This window comes from Chelonoidis abingdonii, chromosome 3, assembly GCF_003597395.2.
Source record: "Chelonoidis abingdonii isolate Lonesome George chromosome 3, CheloAbing_2.0, whole genome shotgun sequence".
Classification (NCBI taxonomy): domain Eukaryota; kingdom Metazoa; phylum Chordata; order Testudines; family Testudinidae; genus Chelonoidis; species Chelonoidis abingdonii.
This window is the reverse complement of record NC_133771.1, coordinates 125127606-125152436: the sequence shown is the minus strand read 5'-3', so window position 1 is coordinate 125152436 and position 24831 is coordinate 125127606. Positions and strand designations below refer to the sequence as shown.

At 43.1% G+C, this 24831-nt stretch overlaps 1 protein-coding gene across 2 annotated transcripts in view; it reads left to right on the top strand.

Annotated features, from left to right (window-relative positions):
- EZR (ezrin) overlaps positions 1-24831 on the top strand; it is a 705905-nt gene that overhangs the window by 640146 nt on the left and 40928 nt on the right. The window contains exons 1-2 of one of the 2 annotated variants that reach the window (XM_032793255.2): positions 12180-12261; positions 13101-13196. In XM_032793255.2, coding sequence (XP_032649146.1) covers positions 13185-13196 — 12 coding nt within the window. In that variant the 5' untranslated portion in view covers positions 12180-12261; positions 13101-13184. Of the gene's footprint in view, positions 1-12179; positions 12262-13100; positions 13197-24831 lie in introns of those variants that run through there. The other variant, XM_075064085.1, reaches the window with a different exon arrangement.

The window sequence follows — 24831 nt, the reverse complement described above, 5'->3', positions numbered from 1 at the left end:
AACATTCTGGAAACCCAAGCATCATTACCTATGAAAATAAGAATAAAAGGAAATGGTATTTTTAAAGAAAATTACTTTTTTTATTGAAGCAGCAAAACAACTTTAATGGGCATTTGACTTTACTTTTAGGGTAGCAGTGGACTTACCTCCACCAATACCAGATCAGCCTGCCCTCAAACCAAAATAAAAAATGCCCCATACTCATTGCTTATGTTCACTCAACCCACTAGCATGCCGCCTGTGTGGGCATCCGTGTCACCTTCAGTGTGTTTCTCAAAGAATATAGGGCCTGATTTTTCCACCCATTCTCATGTTGTTTAAACAGGAAAACTCAGTGAGTCAGATACTTCTGGACATAAATAAGGGTGGCAGAGTCAGGCTCATAAGCTTTCAGTTTCCATATTGGTATGAAGCAGTAATTTATTACCTCAACAGTATGAATGTTACATGTTAAACACATATAAGGCTTGACAGTAATGTCACTTACTAGTTTTGCACCAGAGGGTACGTCCACACTACCCGCCGTGATCGATCTATCGGGGATCGATTTATTGCATCTCATCTAGACATGATAAATTGATCCCTGAACGCACTCCCTGTCAACTCCGGAACTCCACCAGGGCAAGAGACGGAAGCGGAGTTGACGGGGGAGCCGCGGCTGTTGATCCTGCACCTTGAGGACGGGAGGTAACTCAATCTAAGATACGTCGACTTCAGCTACTGAAAAGTAATCAATTACCTATTACCGATTGCTCCAAAATTGCTTTTGTGAAGTGCTTGTGAGTTTTTGGTGAAACTGTGGCTGTATGGGGATGGATACTATAACATTGTGGCTTAGGCCTGGTCCACACTACGCCGTTAAATCGATTTTAACAGTGTTAAATCGATTTAACGCTGTACCCATCCACACTACAGTGCTCTTTAAATCGATTTAAAGGGCTCTTTAAATCGATTTCTGTACTCCTCCCCAACGAGAGGAGTAATGCTGCATAATCCTCCAAGAAATCCTCCATGCATCGCTCCTGGAGGGTACTGCGAAACGCCTTATGCAGAAGGTTTGGGGCAAGCAGCTTTATTCGTCCCATGATGGACACCTCTGCCTCGCCACTGATGTAGCAAGTAATGGTATCAATTAGCGTGACAAAGCAGCGCGATATGGTCCGGTGATTCTGACAATTCCAAAACAATTCGTTCTTCAATCCTGCGCTTGACTTCTCAGTAGTTATTCATCTCTTGTTGACCTGTTTGAAAATTCAGAGATTTATGGACAGATTGCATGTTATCCTACTGGAGCTCGTTGCTTACATCAAATCCTTCCTGTCGTAGCAAAAGCTGGGGAGGGGAGGACGATGGCGCTGAAGCTTGGCGAGCAGGAATCTTACAGCTACCAGCCACGCGGTGGGGGCGGGGAAGGAGGTGGTGTTTAGCACCGGATAGCAGCCATGCGGTGGGGGGAGGAAGATAGAGAAAATCCTTACATAGGGGAGAGGAGGGGTTGGCGTCTGCTGCCTGCTGTTAATGGAAAGTCAATATAGGGCACTGTGTATAATGAAGGCTGGAGAATAAAAGATAAAGCCTTACCATGGCCGCATGAAAGCTGAAGTATGATGCCCCAGACTGCGCTGTGAGATCTGCAACACCAGAGCCACAGCACTTCAAATATTAAAGTTGCAAAATGCGACCTTTTTGTGTAGTAAATCACGTTGTTGCTATTAAGGTGCTATGTAAAGGTGAATAGTAAACATTTTTACCATTGTTCTTGTAAATGTATTTTTTACATACTTCTCTCCCTGTTTTCTCCCCATCGGCAGCTGCACAGTTTTCCCAGCCCGTCCCATACTCCATCCTGAGGCTATCTCAGATTAAGGCGGAGGAGAAGAGGACGCAGAGATGAAATGTTCTCTGAAATACATGGAAGTAACCCCAAGACAGAAGCTCATTCAGAATGAGTGGCAAGGCATGTAGCAAGTTAACAGGAACGAGTGCCAGGAACGTGAGGACAGAGACGTCGAGAAGAGAAGTGGCGCCAGAAATCAGACTGTAGGGAGGAGATAGAGGTGAGGCAGGAGAAGATCAGCGTGGCTGTTTTTTTATTTGTTTTTTTTTGCACGCTGGGTGCTGCGTGATCAAATCTGATATCCGTCTGACCGTACTCGTGGATCTTTCAGAAGGAGCAGGGGTCACAGACTGCACTGCAGCCCCTGATGTAACCACCTGTCGCACCCCATCCATACTCACTCCATCTACACCCTAGTGAGCACGCGTGGTTCCTAAGCACAGACACTATGCTGCCTGAGTGACCGGGAGGTCTTTCGCACCGCCCACTCACCCCGTGGACAGTCCAACCAAAAGGCTTCAATACATTGAAATGGAGCTAGCTTATAGCCTTTTCCTTCCTTCCTCATCCTCCTTCCCACACACCACTGGTACACCTTTGATTGATACATTCTCTGCCTCTTTATCAATTACTGTTTACAAGATACATGCAATAGGGGGAGGGGGTTGCTTACAGCAGGAATATCTTATAAAAGAAATACATGATTTTTAATGAGTTAGTGACCTTTATTTCCTAAGAAGCTGTAATCAAGGCGGGTGAGGTGTGTCTTACAGGGGGATAAGGAGTCAATTTATGAAGGTGGGTGGTGGAGGATCTTGAAGGGGGGGAAAGCAACACAAAGCAGTCACACCGTATCCTGGCCGGTGATGGAAACTCGTATTTCGAAGCATTCTCTGATGCGCACCGCTCCTGGTGTGCTCTTCTAATCGGCCGGGTGTCTGCGCTGCGTTAGTTCAGCGGCCAGGCGATTTGCTCAGCCTCCACCCTGCCATTAAATGTCTCCCCCTGTACTCACACACAGAATTTGTGGACCACACAGCAAAGCAGCAATAAACAAAGGGGAGATGGTTTGGCTGGGTCGAGCGGAGTAAACAATGTGCCAGCGAGCCTCAGAGTGCTTAACGGCCAAAAATATGCACATTTTCTTACCACCATCCGTGCACTGCTCAGCCTGTAGTGAAACAGCTCCTGTACCACTGTCCAGGCTGCTGTGTATGGCTTCATGAGCATAGCAGCGAGGGTAGCGTGGGTCCCCCAGGATACGCAGGCTTTCAACATCCCCAACTGTTATGTTCTGGTCTGGAAGGAACTCTCCTTTGCAGCAGCCGTTTTTAAACAACAAGGTAATGCTTGAAGACACGAGTGTCAATGACCCTTCCTGGCCATCCCAGCGCGGTGGATGTTCGGGTGAAATGTCCCTTGTATCCACCAGTGCTTGCAGCCCATTGGATGAAAAGCTACCCCTTGCGGTTTACGACTGGGTGCCTGCGTGCTCCAGTGGGCCACAGATGGGATTAGGGATTCCATCTATGGCCGCGCCACAGTTACGGGGGTTGGGATATGGCGAAAGCCGCATCTAACTATGTGGACCTCGCACTTGTCTTGTTCCAGAGTCTCAACCCTTGGTTGTAAGCAGCGACTTAATGTTGTCTGTGGCGTCTTTGGCATCAGTGTGAGCCACAGTAGATGACCCACTCCAATTGATTCGCCCGGACTGACCGGTTAGCTGTCTGGAGTTGCAGTTTCCAGAAAAAAGGCTATTGCCAGTCGCTATCTCTTCACTGGTGAGGGGTTCTTCATCTTGGTATGTATGACTATTCAGGGCAGGGGGAAAAGCAGTCACACAGTTCAAAGAAGTGCTTTTATCGCCATCACCATTGCGAAAGATTTTGCAGCCACTGCCGAATCATCCCACACCTGCAAAACTATCGCGTCCCACCAGTCTGTGCTTGGTTCCCGCACCCCATAAAATCGGCGTATCATATGGGTAGAAGCTGCCCACAGTACCAGAGTAGCTCCAAAATGCAGAGGGCCCCGGTTTAGGGAAGATTCTCAGTGTCAGTTCCCTCATCTGCTCTCGTCACCGTGCATGCCGTAGCTGAGCCTGCCTTCCTCGCCTGCCTTTGCAGTTCATGGTTCACATAGACAGCACGAGAGCAAGCGCAGAGGTGTTTACAACATCCACTGTTGCGTTCGTGATTTCAGCAGGTCCATTGCTTGCAGTTTCTATGGCGTTTAATTGCTCAGTTTTCACCCAGCGAAAAAGGCGCGAAAATGGTTGATCGGCACCTGCTGCTTTCACAAGGATGGGTGGGCAACTGTACCAGAACCACGCAGCGACAATGATTTTGCCCCATCAGGCACTAGGTCTCAACCCGGATTCCAAGGGGCGGGGGAGACCAGGTGAACTATGGGATAGCTACGGAATAGCTACCCACAGTGCACCGCTCCAGAAATCGACGCTAGCATCGGACCATGGACGCACACCGTCGAATTAATGTGCCTAGTGTGGACACGCACAATCGAAGTTTTAATATCTGTTTAATAAAACCGGTTTTAGCTAATTCGAAATTATGCCGTAGTGTGGACGTAGCCTTAGTCTCTGGAGAGAAATAAGAGTCCTATAGTAAAGCACCTAAATCTATATTTGGGCACATAAAAAGTGGGTTGTTTTCAGAAGCTGTGAACACCCACAGCTCCCATGGAAGTCTGTGCCTGAGCTACTTACTGTGTATGCATACAGGATAGAAACCATGCTCCAAAGCTAAATAAGTGCCTTCTATATTGTATTTATTATTTCATTAGAAATGTATTTTGTTCCTGTTCCTTCTCTTTCTCCATACCTTGCCACAGTTTCATCTAACTGGAATTCCAATCCAATAACTTGTGCCCTTAACTTTAAGCCCATGTTTCTGTGGGCCAACATGAAATGAAATGTGTTTATCCATCCTTAGTGTATAGGACTGGCATGAGTATTTGTGCACTATAAATATTCTAAAGCTATAGATTTTAAGGGCAGAAGGGACCATTTTGGTCCTCTTATCTGACCTGCATAATGCAGGCCTCACCCAGTAATTTATGCATCAAGCTCATAACTTTTGTTTCAGTTTCTGTTTGAGTTACATTGCCCTTGTTAAAATGTGATACAGGTGAGTCTCATCTTACACGGGGATTCCGTTCCGCAGTCAGCACCTAAAGCAAAAACCGTGTATAGTCAAAATTACATTGAGTTGATTGGTGGGTGGAATTGCCCACACTACAGTCACAGTATTAAAATTGTTATTTTTCTCTTTTGGGGTTTTTTTTTTGGTTTTGTTTTTGCCAACTGTGTAAAGCTGAAATCGCTCATGTTAAATCCGCATAAGATGCGACAGACTTGTATTTTAGAAAGTAAACAAAGCTAAAGAAGTGAATCTGTCCCCACAGTTGCTGAGACACTGTGGCTCCTATTCCTGCAATTCCTATTTTAAGTACAGTATAGAAAAAAAGACACTGTCTCAACTACCACTGTGTGGCAACTGTGAGCAAATGTTGAGTTTTTAATGGCAACCACTGCATGTCTGGCTTTCCTAGTTAACCAATACCATGTCAAGGTCACTCTGATTCTTTTGAATATCCTCCTGCCCCCATCTTTTAAAGGTACTTTTTATTTAGTTACATTTATAAGCCTTATTTTGAGGATTTAAACTGTACTTAGCGGTGCCTGGACCCGTGCTGGTACTCTGTACAAGAGTGAAATTCACCTTCTGTTTTTAAAGGCAGTATAATAAGAATTACTTTACAGAGTGTTTTTAAAGGAGTTGCTAGGCAACATATTGCAGAACTTCATGATTACTTTTTGTGCCATGAGTCAGAGCTAATTACTTCACAGCACCTCAGACTAGGTGTGTCATTGGGAGGCACTGAAAACTCCATTTACTTTAGATTACCTTCATGCCTAACAGCATCAGGTGAGCAGTAATCAGCACAGTACCATTTTCTTTCAGTGAGGCCTCACAGAATACATTTGGTTTAGTGGCCTCCTTGTTTCTGAACTGCCGCTTTGAAGGCACCAGTGGCTGATTAGATAAGGCAGTTATGTGTATGCAGAACTGTATGCAGCCCAAATAATGAAACGTGTTAAGTTTGCTCTCACTGTTTAACGGTGTAGTTTAAAACTAATTGAGGATTTATTTGTGGATGTATAAAGTGCACTGTTCAGCATGAAACATGAATAGCCCTTTATCTCAGGGGAACTGGACAAGCCTATGTCCAACAGAAGTTCGGTTCCCGGTAGGTTCTACAAAATACCAGGGACCAAATACAGACCTGGTGTAAGAGGGCACAACTCTACTATGTTCAGAGGCATTGCCCCGCTTATACAATGCCTGAATTTGGCCCAATTTCTTTAGCAGTGGCCATCCACTTTCAACACGCTTGCATTATCATAGAGCAAACAGAGGATCTCCATAGGCGTGTCCCTGTACTCCAGTCTCCATCATAGCATCTTACTCATGATTAAGGTTAAGATTTTGTCACAGTTATTTTTAGCAAAAGTCACGAACAGGTCGCAGGCAATTAAAAAAAATTTAATTGGAGCCTGTGACCTGTCTGTGACTTTTACTAAAAATAACTGGGGGGAATGACAGCTGATAACAGGTGGCGGTGGGGGGAATGACAACTAGAGCCCGAGCCCCACTGCCATGGCCGCAGCTGCAGCCTCAGGGTGTGGGGGCTGCAGCCACTGACAGCTGCATCCTCAGAAGTCAGGGAATCCGTGACCTCCATGACTAAATTGTGTCCTTAATCGTCACTCTGTTTTTACAGACAAACTGAGCTGCAGAGATGTTAAATGACTTTCCCAAGGTCACAAAGGCTCCAGTCCTGCCAAGTGATCAGTGTGGGCAGACCTTTATATTCACAGAATCCTACTGAGCAGTAGTGGGACCTCAATGAGGCCCAGTTTCATGTTCTGACTATTGGTTTCCTGAGCCTCACTCCCAAGCATCTACGGACGGGACAACATTGCTTTTCCTGTCATTATGGTTATCTTTGTGGAATGAGTAGGTGGCAGGTAGTGATGGATGGACCTGAAAAGATTCAGAGGTTTAGGTTTGGATATTTAACCAAAACATTCAAATCAATGCCTGACCCTCATCCATCATATCTGAACCTTTGGGGTCTGCTAAATTGGGCTTCATTCCTCTGTGAAGCTCTGTACCTGCCAACAGCTCCTTGCAGGACTTGAGGCCTTGGTTAGAAATCTCACAGATGCTGACTTTTTCTGGAATTTCTACAAATACCTATTTCTCTTGTGTCCAGATGTGCCACAAAGAGTGGCTGAGTTTGGCATTTCTTCTCCTGAGCACAACCAGAAACCAGAGGTTCACACTAAGGGTACATGAAAATAGAAAATACTGGAAAGAATAAAATGCTTTTGAAGCTCAAAAATGTTCACTTAGAATTTTCTGTGAAAGTTTCAGGTATTGAGTTTTTAAAATATGCCATATGTGGAATATTTGTTCCTAGCTTCTGTCAGAGTCTACCCAAAATTGGGCCTAATTCCGGTCTGTGCCACACTCAATGCAACCCCACTAAACAGGACATAAATCCAGGCAGAAATTTGTCCCAGGAATGTCACTTTACATGCTTGATTCTTAGACGTGTGGAAATTGTTCTTGTGATTCCTGAACATTTTGTGAAACCAGAGAGTGGAGATTCCACAAAAGATATTGGAACAACATCTGTCCAGCACCCACCCACAGATGATTTAAAACCAAGGTCCTATCTGGTTTCCATGGACATTTGGCCCGATGACCCTTTTCATAAAAGCCAGTTTTCATGGCTTAACTAAACTGTTTCCTCTCCTCCATTGCTGTGTGCCAGTTGGGGCCACTCTCAGTTCCTCTGGCAATAGCTGCATTTCAGTGGTGATGCATGTGTGTAGTGTAAAGTGTTTTGGGATCCTTCAGCATCAGCATGAAAGGTATATAAATGTGAAATACTATTAACCTCTTGTTTCACTCCTTGTATTTCACCCTCATGTCATTTATCACCTTCCTTTTCAATTCTTGAACTGGTGATGATTCCTTTTCTTTGGTGTAGGGACTTCAACCATTGCCTGGTGGAGGCTTGGTGATGGATTGGTGGTGAGGGAGGCACCCCTTTATGCCCAGGCCCTGTACCATTGCGCTACATTTTTTTCTATCAAGTTTCACCGATACTTTTCTGTCCAAATGGAAAACAGCACACTCTGCGTAAGGCTGACCTGAGGACCACCCCCACACACACTGATGGCAGCAGCAGCTGGACTGTGGGGGCTCTTCTGTCTTGTAGCTCAGCTGAGTGCCATCACAGGAATAAATGAAAGAAGTGTGGGCCTACAGGTTGTTTGCCTGCAGCTCTGTACACTGTTCTGATGGAGGAGATACTGTGCAAGCTGGGATGGAAGCACAGGAGCTTTCAAGGAGCTGCCTGCTGCTTTATTGACAGAAGCATATTTGCATATGAGAAGAGGAGGGAGCGGAAGATGCACAGTATCACTCACCCTTCATATTGAAAAATCAAAAAGACCTCCAAACTCATTAGACTGGTGTAAAAAATCATGAGATATAAGAAAAATAGGTTATTTTTATTTTGCTTTCTGGTTTCTGAGCCTTTGGGATGCACTTGGGTCATGTGTTCAAGCTTTTCTCTGTACTCATGAGACCTAGCAACATTTAATAAAAACAAAAGATGAGATTATCAGGTCATAGAGTTTAAGACCAGAAGGGACCACCAGATCATGTAGTCTGACCTCCTGTTTAACACAGACCACCACCACCATCACCCACGCACTAAACCCGACAACAAAAATTAGACCCAGTTATTGCAGCCAAACCAAGTATTACATATAATCATGTCTCCAGCAGCTGGGGCTTTAAGAAAAGCAGCAAAGATTAAGAGAGAACATAAGAACAGCCATAGTGGGTCAGACCAAAGGTTCATCTAGCTCAGTATCCTGTCTTCCAACAGTGGTCAATGCCAGGTGTTTCAGAGGGCCTGAACAGAACAGGTAATCAAGTGACCCATCCCCCCTTGCCTAATAAAATTGAGAGAGATGGAAACATTGCAGCCGGGGTTATGGAGCTTTCTCCTCTGCCCCATGGACTAGTCGAACCTCAGGATGGAAGAAGGAGACTCTTAGTGAATAAATTGTTGCAATATATCCAGGGATCTAGTGCTGCCAAAGCAGTCTGGAATGTCATTCTGGCACCTGAAATCCAGGATACAGAGGAGCTCCAGAAATTCACCAGGTGCACAGGGTCACTGCACTACTCAGGTTTGGCCTGGCCGCTCCTCCATGATGAGGGAAAGTGTCATGGGACAAACCTGAGAGGTGCTGCAGCCCCGCATGCCAGGTCACGGTGCCATTCATTACTCAGTTTTGGTGCATGCTATGTGAGTATGGCAGACAATGGGAGCAAACTGTGGCTGGGATTGGGAGGAGCACCCTAGCCAGGCACAGGAGTGGAACACTAAGCCAGGGAGATATTGGTGAGAGGCCAGGAAGGTTGTTGACCGTGAGTTCTTGTTGGACTACGGAGGGAGTGTTGGGAAGCTGTGGGGTGATGGATTGGGGGCAAGTGTGGGATATTGGGAGCTGTAGTGAGCAGGATGTACATCAGGGCTGCTGGGATGCCTAGGGGCTGTCAGAATAAGTGGAGCCTAGTGGAGACCCACTGCCAACTTGGTCTGATCAGCCAGTTAAATTGGGTTTATGAAGTGTCCAAACAGCAGCTGGAGCACACAAGTGAATCTTGCCCTTATTTTAAGTTTGCCCAGAATATTAATGTTGTAAAACCAGTATTTTACATGTCCCACCAGTGGTCTTTCTGATTAACCGTATGTGTGCTTTAGATGTGCCTTGCTACTTAAAGTCTGGCACATAAATACTGAGTTACAGATGGTTTATGTTGATGTGATATATGTATTTATTACTAATGTTTGAAGTCTCATAACTGTTGCTGCACAGACTGTCAATTAGATAAAATAAAGTGGTAAAAAAGTTAGTATAGGTGCCAGGGCCACCCAAGAGGGGGCAAGTGGGGCAATTTGCCCCAGGCCCCGCGAGACCTGGCCCTGCAGCGGTCTGCGTCTTCAGTGGCATTTCAGCGGCGGGGGGCCTTTCAGTCACTCCAGGTCTTCAGCGGCATTTCGGTGGCAGGGGCCCTTCAGTGCTGCTGAAGACATGGAACAACTGAAGGGCCCCCCGCCCCGAAGACCCAGACGGCCGCCGGGTAAGTACAAGTGCTGCAGCTCCTCCGCTTTGACCCAGGCCCCCTAAATCCTCTAGGCAGCCCTGATAGGTGCTCTATCTTATGATGATGTCACACACAAGATAGATTTTGGACTGGAGACTCTCACATGTGACAGAATTACCACCTTAGTATCACTTCTGCAGGCCTCATGCACTGTAAAATTTAGCACTACATCACTGACTATATCACACAAATACACACACTAATGAGCTAGACAAAGAAATCAAAAGTGTCAGAAAGTTTTCTTAAGGTGCAAAAAACATCTTGTTTCTCATTAGTCAAAAACAGCCCCATCCATGAAAATTTGAAAACTACCAAAAAGACAACCATAAAATCCTCCTCTCTGTGCTGAGAATAAGCATGAAAATTTTCAGCACAAAAGGTGATTGGACGTCTAACAGTGAATGCCAGTGAAAATGAGGTAGGATCAGAGTCTAAAACAGGGAAAGAACAAGTCAAAAATTACTTAGACAAGTTAAATGTTTTCAAATCACCAGGGCCTGATGAAATGCATCCTAGAATACTCAAGGAGCTGACTGAGGAGATATCTGAGCCATTAGCAATTATCTTTGAAAAGTCATGGAAGACAGGAAACATTCCAGAAGACTGGAAACGGACAAATATAGTGCCCATCTATAAAACTGAAAGAAGGACAACCTGGGGAATTACAGACTAGCCAGCTTAACTTCTGTACTCAGCAAGATAATGGAGAAAATAATTAAGAAATCAATTTGCAAACATCTAGAAGATAATGAGGTGATAAGTAACAGTCAGCATGGATTTGTCAAGAACAAATCATGTCAAACCAACCTGATAGCTTTTTTTGACAGGATAACAAACCTTGTGAGTAAGGAGGAAGTGGTAGATGTGGTATATCTTGACTTTAGTAAGGCTTTTGATACTGTGGTATATCTTGAATTTATTAAGGCTTTTGATACTGTCTCGCACTTAGGAAGGAACAATCAGTTGCTCACATACAAAATGGGATATGACTGCCTAGGAAGCAGTACTGCGGAAAGGGATCTGGGAGCTGTAGTGGATCACAAGCTAAATATGAGTGAACAGTGTAACACTGATGCAAAAAATGCAAACATCATTCTGGTATGTATTACCAGGAGTATCGTAAGCAAGACATGAGAAGTAATTCTTCCTCTCTATTCCGCGCTGATTAGGCCTCAACTGGAGTATTGTGTCCAGTTCTGGGCACCACATTTCAGGAAAAATGTGGACAGATTGGAGAAAGTCCAGAGAAGAGCAACATAAATCATTAAAGGTCTAGAAAACATGACCTATGAGCGAAGATTGAAAAACTTGGGTTTGGTTAGTCTGGAGAACAGAAGACTGAGAGCGGACATAATAACAGTTTTCAAGTACATAAAAGGTTATTACAAGGAGGAGGGAGTAAAATTGTTCTTCTTAACCTCTGAAGATAGGATAAGAAGCAATGGGCTTAAATTGCAACAAGGGTAGTTTAGGTTGGACGTTTGGAAAAACTTCCTAACTGGACTAAATTGCCTCTGGACACTGTGGAATCTCCATCGTTGGGGATTTTTAAGAGCAGGTTGGACAAACACCTGTCAGGGATGGTTTAGAGAATACTTAGTCCTGCCATGAGTGCAGGGGACTGGACTAGATGACCTCTTGAGCTCCCTTCCAGATCTATGATAAGGAAGAAAATGGAGAAAATTATAAGCACATGCCAAAGTGCTAGCTGCAGTGAAAGTGCTTCCTCAAATTAGTCAGTGGGGAGCACAATGAGGGGTAGGAAGGGTCTAGTGGGGAGAAGAATTTTTATCCAAATCCCAACAGCGCTAAAACCAAACAAACCCACGTCTGGGTAAGATCCCCAGGTACCTGTGTTATTCGTTATTAGAGGTTGTTTGCTTCGCTCCCTAAACCCGGAGCTAACGCTTGTCCATCGCTGCACACTAAAATGCCCCGCGGTAATTTCTCAGCCCCTACTGGGTCGCGCAGAGGCAGGTGGAGAGCGGGAGGGAGGCTGGGGCACAGCCCCGGCAGGAGGCGGGCCCCCGCTCGGCCATATTGCAGTGGGAGCGGCGGGGCGGGGCCAGAGGCGCGCACAGGGACCTGAGCGCACCCCACGGCCGCCTGCCAGTGTGCCCAGCCGCCGCAGAGGACAGCCGGGTAAGTCCTGTCCCCCCCCGCAGCCCGAGCTGCCACTTGGCTTCCCCCCCTCCCCTGCGCGCTTGTGTCCGGCCGCGGGAGGACGGGGCGGCGCTGCCAACAGGTGTTGCGAGGCTTAGCGCGCCGGGAGCTCCCTCCTGCAGCCGCCGCCGCCGCCTTCCCGCTTCTCTAGGGCGTGGGGCTCCCGGGGTCAGGTGCTGCCCGCAGCGCCGCGCGGCAGAGGGGGAGCGGGCAGGCGAGCGTCTGCGGACTGTAGGCTAGAGTCCGCCTTCGGCTTGACCTCAAGAGCTGTTGGGCTCCCCTCTTTCCCTGGTGGTTGTTTAAGGGCAAAGGGAGCCAGGTGCTGGCCTGTCCCCCCCGGGCAGGACTCTTCAGCGGCTCCTCGCAAGGACTCTAAAGCACCTGCTTTGCAAGGATCTTAATTGTATTGAATGCTTCCGACCTGCTTGCTGGCAGCAGCCCGGGCGGGCTGTGTTGCAAACCTAGGGCTGATAATAGTTTCCAGGTTCTGCCGCCGCCGCCTCCTCCTTCTTTCCCAAGTTATTAAGCTTTTGCCGCACAGGAATCAGGAAAGGTGTTGAAATTATATTTAGTCTTATGGGTGTGTCTGGCTGAATGACCTTCTCTGGTTGCTGCTGTTTTTTTTTCCCACTGGGCGAGGTCACTTGTGAGTGTTTTTTTTATAAAACCAGTGGAGTGCCTTGGTAATTGTTGGTCATATATGAATCATCCTTGCTACTCTCCCTGATTACTTAAGAATCCCAGCAGAGGTTTTAAAGTTCTTTATTTTGCCCCCTTCTCAGTAAACTAGAACTTTTCTCCTACTCGCTTATTATCAGATCTCTTGGAAAAAGAACAAACACGTTCAAGCCTCTGCATGAGCATTTGTTTCTGGAACAACAGAACCACTGCAAGAACTGAAAATGCCCAAACCGGTGAGTGTTATATTTCATGTCTTGTATCTTGTGGTATTCAATGTACATTTTATGTTTTACTTTAGATTAGTAACTTACTGTTTTTTAGGTGACTGTTTCCTTCTAACACTTTTCAGAAACTGATTACTCTATCTGGTCTCAGTCCTCATCCTCAGAGGAAATATGCAAAACCCCTTCAAAAGATGAGCCTGGGATCTTAAATTATAACCATTAGACACTAAAAAGAATGGACTGGACAGAGACACTGGTTTCTACCCCCCACCCCCCCCAGCTGGCTTCCCCTTCCCTCCTTTCCCCCTACGACTGGAGGGGTGTTAATAGGCCCCTTCATCTTGAATGGTCCCTTGACATATGTATTAACTATTTATGCTGAACAATCTGTTCCACCTTATATTTAGCTGTAACACCCTGAGTATATTTCGCGGACCTGAAGAAGAGCTCTGTTGCTCAGAAGCTTGGGTGTCTTGCTGACAGAAGTTGGTTCAAGAAAATATTACCTTGCTTGCCTTGTTTCTCTTATTTCCTTCTGTGTTGAGAAGGATTATAGAAATTAAGACCTCATAATTTGAGAGATCCGTGCCCATTTCATATCTTTTTGATAGGGCATAGCAGCATGATGAAGTCATATAACTGTGTGTGTGTATCATGTAGGTGGTGCTAGGCTGGCCCGGGGGAAGTGGGGTTAGGGTGCAGGGGGCCAGGCTGGCCCGGGGGAAGTGGGGTTAGGGTGCAGGGGGCCAGGCTGGCCCGGGGGAAGTGGGGTTAGGGTGTAGGGGGCCAGGCTGGCCTGGGGAGTTAGTGAGGACCCTGGTGCCAGCAGCAGGGTTTGGGCCTGGGCTGGCACTCACCAGCGGGAGGGACCCCAGCCCCACCCTGCTCTGGTTCCTGGTGTCATTTGGGGGAGGGGACAGAAGCCAGAAGAGGGCGGAGCAGAGCAGGAAGAGGTAGGGCACGGGTTTAGGGGAAAGCATGGGGTGGGGCCTGGGGGAAATGGGAAGATGTTGTCCCAGGCCCTGCATCCCTCTAGGGATGGCACATGCATATAACCATCCAATTTAAAAATCAAATGGGGGGAGGAGGGAGACAGGATGTGTTCAAGTGAAAGACACAATTTGTAATGTTAACAGAATCATGAATCTGAAGTCCTATCCTCCATTCTTAATTTAAACTTATATTGATTTTAGCCTTTTTAATTTAAAACTAATATTTAAAATATTACTGTACCTTAATCCAACTACACAAAACTTTACTCCCCAAGGGCAAGTAACTGTTTTGGTGGGCAAAAATATAATTAATTTTGTTCATTTATGGTTAACATGAGGGAGCAGACTTTGCACTTGAGTTGGTAAATCTTCGTAATTTTGCAAGGTTGCCTTAAAGGTAGATGGGGTGGGTGGGTGTGTGTTCCTTCATAAAAGAGCTAATTTATAGCCTGTGGACTGACAAGTGTCTGAGGCTAGGTCTACTTTGTAGTGACTTAAATGTTTTGAGTTTTTTAAAGATTCATTTGCTATTGAAAAGTAATCATTCCAAAAGAGGAGAAACAGGAGTTTGTGTTTGTGCACGCATGCGCCAAAGAACGTGCTGGTTCCAGCAGAATTTATACTTGAAAAGGGGTTTAGTAATGGACTTTGACTGGAGATGGGAGGTAAAGGTCAACAGCTTGATTAAAAATTATATTGTATTCTCTGTGAAGATATTCAGTGAATTTTAAGCATGCATATTGAAACTAATAAGTCACTTAATGAATAGGTCACTTCTAGGACAAGAATGCCAAGGGCCTTGCTTTTTCAAAGGTGCCGAGCATTTAAATTCGTGGGAACTGCAGATGCTCAGGACCTGAAAATCAGACCTCAGTTGTGTCAGGACAACTGTAACTTGATTTTTAGAGTAGAAAGAGAGCATAAGAAGTTTTTTAAATCAAATGCATTTTGTATTATGTTCTAAAATCTTCATATGTTGGTAGAAAAATACTAACCCTTGAGTAACTTAATAGGGAGGTATTTTATTATGCTCCCATATGTAACGTTTAGAGTTATCAATTAAAACAAGATTGTTGCAACTTTTGTTATCTTCTAGGATAGGTACTGTGTGTCTATAACAGGAAGAGTCTTGTGGCCTTTTATCTCAGCCTTGACTGGACAGAAACAAATTATATGTGTTCTTCTGTAACAGCTCACAGGAAGCACTATATGGGACTTTATTAAAAGGCCTGATTTTAGATTTTATCCAATTATAGGCAGAAATAGCTCAATCTTTTTCTGTGCAAGCTTGGTCCGCTTTTTTTTTAATGCTGTTGCTAACATTGCTACAAATATCTTGAAAAACCTGTTGCTAGTTGGGGACATGCCAAATATAACAATTAATTATTCAAAAGACTAGAGGCCTGATCAAAAAGCTCATTGAGTTCAATGGACTTAAGATCAGGCTTTTGCTGTGTGCTATGGTCCGCTGTCAGGGGAAACCTTAAAGTCACTAACCATAAAGGACAAAGTTAGTGCATTACTTCCACTGTGTATCTTCCATAGAGGCCTGTCATCAATTTATTTTAAAATGCAGTGCAGCTGTAGCAAGTCTGAGCTCTGTGGCTTTAGGGTTGCGCTTTTTTTTTTTTTTTTTTTTTTTTTGTAAGTTATATCTCTGCTTTGGAAAAAGGGTAAAGGGATTTATATTCCAGTGACTAGCAATTAATGTTCCACCCATCATAATGAAGAATTTGTTTAATTATGTTGCCAATGACAATTGTACTACAGTCTAAGGTTAACATGTATATGGACTACAGAATGTTTTAAAATAGAGTGACAATTCAATGTTCAGTAAAAATAGCACAGTCTCTCTCCTTTCTTTATGCAAGAATGTCTTTCTATTAATGAGAGGTAGTAGTGTCCATATGAAGGGGCTTTTATAAACTTTGCCTTTGCCCCCCTAGAAAAAAACATGTTGCATTATGAACAGTTTACCCAGTTTGTAATCTGCTTAACAGGAATGCACATGCGCACACAAATATATCCACTGAGAGTTTTATTAAGTGTATCCATTTGTCTTCCTCCCTCCTCCAGCTGTTTCTCCAGTTTGCATCTTGGTATTGACATTTTTACAGTTAATTCAGAAATATCATAGTGTCAGTAGAAAGTGTAACATATTGCAGAGACTATCCTATAACCCTCATAGATTGCCAAAGTGGCACTGGGAAAACAAACTTTATGAAATCATCCAGTTGGAATAACCTGAATTTATGGGCTCTGATGAATTTATGCTGAAAGGTACTGTAGGCTGAAGAAAAGTTCTTTCATCTAATCAACAAAAGCTGCTTACAACCATGTTCTTAATTCTACCTGAACTGAGCATGACACTGAAGCAATACCTGACAGAGGTTGATATTGTTCCTCCCCTTTTGCTGGCTACTAAGTGAATGGTTAAGAACCAAAATGTTGACAGGTGTGAGTGAGGGCAGCCAGCACCTCCTTTGGTTGGTTTCTGAGCCATGTGACCTATTGGCTAGGATTTATAGGCATGAATCTGTGGCAGCACCTACTGATATAGCATGAACCCATAATCAGTACTTAATCTGCTGTTCAGTAGACCTAACTCACATGTTTACTGGAAGAAGATAGAAGACTCATGCTGGGATTACCTTATTAGAACACATTGCTCTGTCTCCCAATTTTAAATTAGGGATGATTAGTTTGGACTCTTCCGAGCCCTGCCCCTTGTTCTTTACTATCATTAAATAGGATCTTTATCGTTTATAGGGCATTGTGGGATAGAAATTGAAGCTGTCACTTCAGAGCTGGAACTGCATTGTGAGAGATCAGAAAAGGCTAATGCACTCTGGCCAGAAGATTTAGTGACTCCTAAAGGGAAGTTAGACAGAATCTAACTTAGTATGTTGTTTTTCTGTTTAAAGTAGATAAAGTGTTGACTCCTTTACAGTGATGTGATAATCTGATATAAACAAATATGATGTATCTATTCATATTTCATACCATCATTGATGGGAGGCTTTGAGATGACAGATTGCTCTTACTTTTCATAGGTCACTCTTAAAATTTTTTAAAAATTGATTAAAAAGCTTTAATTCAGTAATTTAAACAAAGTCCTTAAAAACACAACCAATGAAAGAAATTTACATAGTTTAGAACAATGGTTCTCAATTTTTTTTTTCCTGTGGACCACTTGAAAATTGCTGAGAGTCTCGGTGGACCACTTAATGATCTTTCCAAATGTTGTTTGTACTGTTAGCTAACTATCATAAAGCGCTATATAAAAAAAAACCCTTAATTAACATTTTTTGGTTCTACAAATAAAAGCACACAACTCAGATTTTAATATCAGTTGTCTTACCTTTCTAATGTGATGGATGTGCCCTCTCTCCCCCGGCGCAGCAGCCCCCGAGCTGGGGCTGGGAAGGAGGGTCAGGTCTCTCCCTGTCAACCACAGCCTTGGAGCTGGGGAAAGTCGCCTCTTTCTCTGTCCGCCGCAGCCCTGCACGTCCCAAATTCCCCCCACCCGTGCTTCTCACCCCACTGCCCCCTCCCACCTACTCGGTATTCCCCGCAAGGCCACCACCTCACTGTACACATGCATTTTCTCCAGGGTCCAGGCACCTAATTAGTGGAGCTTCACAGGCATGCCTCCACTAATTAGGTGGGTGGCCCTTCAGTCTCTTGTGTGTGACTGCCCAGGTGCACACCTTAGAGGGAACTATCTGGGAACCACCTGAATGGAGCTTGCAGACCACTGTTTGAGAACCTTTAGTCTAGAGAGCATTACCTTTTTTGTTCCACTTGTCATTTTATACAAAGAGATTCGTTGCTTAAAATCAGGACACTGGCAATACTACTGCTCTAGTGGCTTGTATTTAATAGCCTTTTTTCCCTTCCCACTATCCCAAAACTTTCAGCTACATTTGAGGGAATTTCTGTTGTATCTTGTGATGCACATCTTATCTTACAGAAACTGCTATAAGATGAATTCAAAACTGCTATCAACAGTACTGTATGACAGCTCCAAAATAATACCAACTCAATTAAACTAAAATTGTGGATTTTTCAATAAGCATGTAATATGTACAAAGTGTAACTGTTCTGAAGGTAGACGCACTTTTAAATAAGCTATTTAGTGCACAACCTTAAGTCCCCAATTCATGTGTGTTTGGAGGCTGGGATGGAAGCCATTTAGGATGGAAGCAATTATCAGTCAATTGCTAGCAAACCAAATACTGTACAAGTTCCTCTAGACAATAGTTCCCTAGATTATACATCCTAAATTATTTGAGCAAGTATAAGTAGGTACCATCCTGCTCTGATGGTATTTACCTAGACTCTGCCTGAGATTTGTTTATCTTAAAAACAAAATAGTAGAAGAAAGTCTAAACTCAAAGTTCATCAGAAGTTGCCAGGGAAGGGTTTGCAGAAGTGTAGTTTGGTGAATCTCTTCTCAATAAATAGAGGGAGGGGAAGCCACAAATGTAAGGGGCAGCAGAAGAAAGCGTGTAGGTGGCAATAGGGAGGGAGTGTAGTTGTTGGCAGGAAATGGACCTGGAACATGAGAAGTTTGAATTGGAAGGTGAGAGGAAGCCAGTGAAGGGCACTGTGAGATTGATATGAACGCACTGGCAAAAGAGGAGGTATTCGACTTTTCTAACGTAGTAATTTTTTTGTACAGATGCAGAAAGGTTCTTTCAGGATGTACAGCTGAAGCTCTGTATACAAACATCAGTCACTTTTTGTTTGCTGTATTGAGGTTTTTTAGTGACTCGTCTACTTTTTTTTTTTCCCTCAGCATATATTTTGGATTTTTTAGTAAATGCTCAACTCTGATCAGAAAAAGAAAGTCCTGTGTAATGAATGACTGACTTAACAAACCTAGTCCTGCCTTCCACTGGTGGAATGTCTGTGTGCTAATGGCAACTTTCTCAGACTTATTTGCGCTTGGTTCCTGTTTTATGTGGGGCCATTACCTCTGGATGCTTCCCCCCTGCTCCCAAACTGTGTGTGGCGATGACTGGTCAGATAAGTCTCAGGGTATGTTTCCTGATTTAGTCAAGTGCAAACAAGTTTTGTGAATACCAGAAATTAGATTTCATATTTAGCTTCTACAGATTTCTCAGATTGGCTCTCTATACATTTATGCCACTAAAATTTAGTCTCTCTGCCTTTCCTGGAAGGCAACCCCTAAAAAGGGCTGAGTATGGTCAGAGGAATTCATTTTTAAACACCTGAGAGAATAACCTTGATAAACTTTTCCTCTTCCATACCTCCATCCCAAAACCCACCCAGCTCTATTCCTCATTATGTACCGTTAACTGTGGAGGACAATGGACTCATGCCTTTATGTTTCATAAAAGAATTTATCATCTCCTTCAATTCTTGGGATCAACTTGGCGTAACTGGACTTGAGTCCAAAACTAACGAAACTCTTGTATATGTTGACGCTCACAAGCTGTTTGCAACAATGTCTATTGCACTTTATTTCCCACTCCTAAGATGGATTTTTTACTATCCTGTCCAAGATTAGTTTAGCTATCAAAACAATGTAATGTTTAAACGTACTCATGAGTAATATAAGAATTATATTTGTACCTGTCCTCACTGGTTTTCTCCTCATCCCCCCTTACCTCCTCACCTTGCTCCTTAAGCGTTGTGTGTCCCACTTGTCTCCAGAGATGGTGCATGCAGAAGTAACAGGGAAGAAGGGGAGGGGTTGATGCTTCCCCTGACACTGCCCAGGAAACTGCTGTGGCTGCATTTGGGAAATGGTGGTTTAACGTCTTGTCTTATTAGAAACTTTAATAAAAAGGGGGGGGGGGGGGAGTGCTACTTTTTAGTAAAGAGGAAAGCTCAATGCTTCCATTTGTACATACTACACAACAAAAAACCCAATAATTTTAAAAGTAGGTCAGATTTTGAGACTCATATTACTTGATGACCTTTACACATTTGCGTGTGTGTAATTAGTACTCTTATTTAGTGCTTTTGTCCCAGGATCTCAATGTACTTCACATGATATTGGGTCTTACATCAACCCTGAAGCAGATAAGCATTGTGTGTTTTTGTGTTTTTGCTGTGAAAATTTGAGACATTGGACCTTAAACCTGTCACTTATCTCAGACTGAACGTTTGTTGTTCAAAGTGTTAGGTTGGTACAAATGTAGTGTGGGAGAGGTTGCTGGAAGGTTATGTTTGGGAGAGGAGGAGAAATGGTTTCTCTGGGAAGCAGGCTTTTCTTTAAAGGGCAATTGTTTGAAGCTGCTCAGAAGTCAACAACATTGGAAGCCCTAGGAAAAGGGCTTCATGGCAGTATGCATGTGAGACTGTTGATGCAGGATCAATTAAAATTATCACATAGATATCCTAGTTATATCTGTTTATGCACGTAATCTAACACTTTGCAGCCAAAAGGTTCCCAAACGCTTGAGCTATTTACATAAAGCTCCACTGAAATTCAGCCACCTCTGGGATAGAGGGCAGCAGCTGTACGGTCACATGGTTTTGTTGCATGTTAGTGGAATGGGGTAGGATGTTTTGGCCAAGGACAGCAGTGAAAACCTGCATTCTTGTTTATAAACTGGTATGGAATTTTCTAATATCCACATAGACTGGAGAGGACTCTGTTTTGAGTTTCCATCCCAGACACTGTCCCATTAAACTGAAACAGTGCCCATTTATTTATCTTGGGCTGAAGAGCCAAGTTGGCCTTACTAATATAGCTGGCTGAAGAACAGGAATGAGTCTTTTATGCCCCCTGTGCCCCCGAAAAAGTGGTTTGACCAACTCGATTTTGTTGGGATTTTTATCTTCTTCTAATTCTAGAATTTCCAGACAGAGGTCTCCCTTTTTGTGCACCTTGAAGTTACTTACAACAGTGGAAACTATTGTAGGACACTGTTTTACTCTTAACTTGGGCAAACCCTATGGAATTAAGGGTTAAACCTTACTGAATGAAGTTTAATAGCTTTGGGCCCATTGTATTGAAAATGCATATGTTTGTGTACTATTGTGGGCTTGTATGGAACTTCGCTAGGAGGAAGAAGGATTAATTTAATCTCTGGGAGATAATGTGAACTTCAAAAGATTACATTGACCAATATAGTGCAGACAATTGATTTTTTGGGACAATATATGTGAAGTGGAATTGCTAGGAAGTACTGGGCAAGAGGGGACTGAAACCCCACACCTACAATTTAAGATGATGAAACTTTGCTCAGAGGTGAGACCTTTCGTCTGGTGATCACCTGTTGCAGGAGGACAGTTCAAAGACCCAATCTGGATTCTCCAGGGACCAACAAACAAAAAGGATTTTTGGATAAATAGCCTGGTTTTAAACAGGCCCAGGGGATTCATTCTGATCCAGTAAATGGACAGGATCCTGAGTCCTTAGGGAAGGACTGACACCAACCAGAGCCCTTGTGTAGATGGATGGGGGTATGATCTCTGGTAATCTTATTGGCATGTGTGTAGGCTCCTTTATTGTTTTTTAATGTTTTCTCTGTAGTGCTTTTTCCTTAATAAAATATGCTTGCTTAGAAAGAACTGTGTAGTAACTTCTCAGAGATGAAACAAGGTCATTGCTAGTTAGAAGAGTAGTGAATAAGGTCTGTTTAGGCAGGCTCTCTTTTGCTGGGAATAACAGTGAAGGCAGGGAACTGTTCAGCCTGGAAATACCATGGTCAAGAGAGAGAGGGAGGTGGGTCTCCACCTTAGAGCAATGGCTAGGAGTCCAGAAGCCTAAAAGTGGGTGCCCTTGCTGGATCGGGCAACAATATCTGTGTCTCTGCTCAGTGAACTGTAACAACGACCATTCTGACTTGTTGGCGTTTTTTACTCACTCTGCTGGGACGTAAATAATTACATGAGGGTAGGGTAATAGAGAATTGGGGCCCTGGACTAGCCACCCTAGAACCACAAATTCTCTTGTAAAGGAGGCTATATTCTAGGCAACACTTTGCATTGCCATATTCCCATCTCTCTCTCCTTCTCATTTCTTTATGTAAGAAAATAACATTGTCATTAATTGTGCAATCTCTTTCAAAAAAAAAATGCTTTAGAGAGAGTAAAAAGAGTTTAGGGGACCAAATCCTACCTACCTGCCACTTATTCAATAAAGTAAAACCTCACTAACTTGCACTGATGACAAGTATTCTGCCTCTGACTAACATTTGAAAGCAAAAAAAAAAAATTTCTGTTTAATTCAGAGCCCTAGTAAAGGTATTATATAGCTTGTAACAGCGTTTCTTTTATAGTTGTCTCTTGCAGCCTTCTATAGAATGGTAGCTAAAATTCATGGATCATGTTGCTTTGACTCCTTTAACTGTCAAAAGAGCTTTCATTATATTTATATAGCAAAGGGGACGTATGCCTCAGCTGGAAAATGAAAAATTCCTTGACCCTCATTCTTTGAAGTATTATTTAACTGAGATTCCCCAAACGTACGTAATTAGCTTTGCATGGATTTCAGATTGACTCCTAGATCTGTTCTAGGATGGTGCCAGTACAGGAACTCTTACTTAAATGATAAATGTAAGTAGGTAGATACTACTGTGTACTAAAATGGTATTTAAGAAGGCATGAGTTACTGTATAAAAACTGATAGCTTTCTTGTTAGAAAAATTGCCCTTGAAGCATAGTAAATTAGACGTAGTACACATATGGGACAATCCTGAAGCTACATAATATACTTTTTTTTAAAAACTGAACTTTCTAAGGTTATTGAGCTGCTGTATTTACTTTCAGCATATTTCTCCCACCTTGCTATGAAAGGCACAAAAGGTCTGTGACAAAGTCCAGCCTGTCCAATTTGAATTTTTATTCACTGTCTAAACATTGGTGATTTGGTATTCTAAATCTGCTTTGTAAACACTGAAAAATAACTTTAATTGTACTGCATGTTATGAGAGAGGAGGTTGGGGGGGGGGGGGAGAAGAGGGGAGATTTGTGTGAATGTGACCTAATGCCCATATTTGCTTGTAATGGGAGAAGAAACATTTAGCAGAAACTAATATCTGAGATCGAATGTTCAGTGTTAACAAGCGGATGTTGCATCATAGAAATGACTGTCTTGTATAGAGGCAGGTATCTCGTAGCAGTCTGATAGTGTCATTTATTTTAGAGACACAGATGAGTCCCATCTGGCAAAGACAAGTTCATAGTATGCTGTATGACTAAGAAGCATTTCTATATTCTGTAACTTAAAACTTTAGTGCCAGTCTAGCCATGTTACTTACCATATTATCTGTCTAGGTATATGTATTGCAGTTGTTCTTTTCTTCCCCTCTCCCAGCCCAAACTGCCAGCAAGCTGAAGTTTTAAGCCAATCTGAACTTAATATTTGTTACCTGGGGCAGTTGGAGGCTGGCACTTTCAGAGGAAGTTGAACTTGGATCCTCCTATAGGAAAGGGGAGGATAGGCAGACAAAGGTGAAAGTAGTGCTGGCGGTTTCCTGGCTCACAGGTACACAGAAGACTGATTTCCTCCACAGCAGTGCCATAGAACTTTGGGGGAGGGACAATATGGTCACAGAGGGCAGTATAACCTTTAAAATCTACATTAAAGTCCAAGCATTATAAATTAGTTGACCTTTCTTTTGTACTGTACTGGCACAGAACATTTTAAAAGATGTGTATGACATTCTCTGTCAAATGTCTTCCTTGATCTTTCTACTGAATCCAAAAAACTTAAAATACCAAGACAGACTGATTGCTTTAGTGAGCAAACAACATTGAAATAAAAGATAATCAAGGAGACAGTAACTGGAAACAGTGGTAGTTTCCATAAACGGCTTCTCCTACTTCTGTCTCAATAGACTTTTTCAAGAGGAGTATTTTTATTCTACAAGCAATGTTGGGTTACAAATTAATTATTTTAAGAGGATAAGTACAAAATTGTGTTGTAAGTAATAATACCCAACTATTTAAAAAGACTGGTTTAAAATTCCATTCTGAAATTTTTCAGTGGGTGTACATGCTCACATGCTAAATCAAACAGCTTATGCTACTAAAAACATCAGACTTGCTGCCTTTTATGTATTTTGAAGAACTTTGGTTCAGAAATAAAGTAATGTTTTAAAGGAGCACCCATAGCACATGACTTCATTCCATTACTGAAGTGAAAATACAAACCTAACGGAAAACTAAGTAGAAAAGAATGCTTTTCTCTTTGGCCACAAAACCAAGAATGAAAACAAATAGATCATGGATTAGCCCTGACTAGTTCTTGACTTTTTTTAGTTTTTTTTTTTTTTTTTAAAAAAGCTTAAATCTTCCTTAAACATTGTAGTTAAAATTGATAGTTATCTGAGCCTTTGCTGAAGAATGCAAATACAAATCATAGATTTAAAATCTGGTTTAAAAAATCCTTGCATCCTCAACTGCTTCAGCTTTCATACTCTAATCTTGTGATGGTCCTTATTTTCCAAACATTGGTGTCCTCTGCAGTAGAGAAGACCTTTATCCTGTGTACCATCCCTTCTCCTTCCCCAAATCGTCCTCAGAATAAACCTTTCAGGTCTCATTTGTGTATTACGTAAAGAAAAAGAAAAGGGTCACACACTCAAATACTTTTCCTCTTCTTGTGGGTCACCTTTTAGGATAATGACAGAGGGGATCTATTTAGAAAAGAGAGATGGAAATGAGGA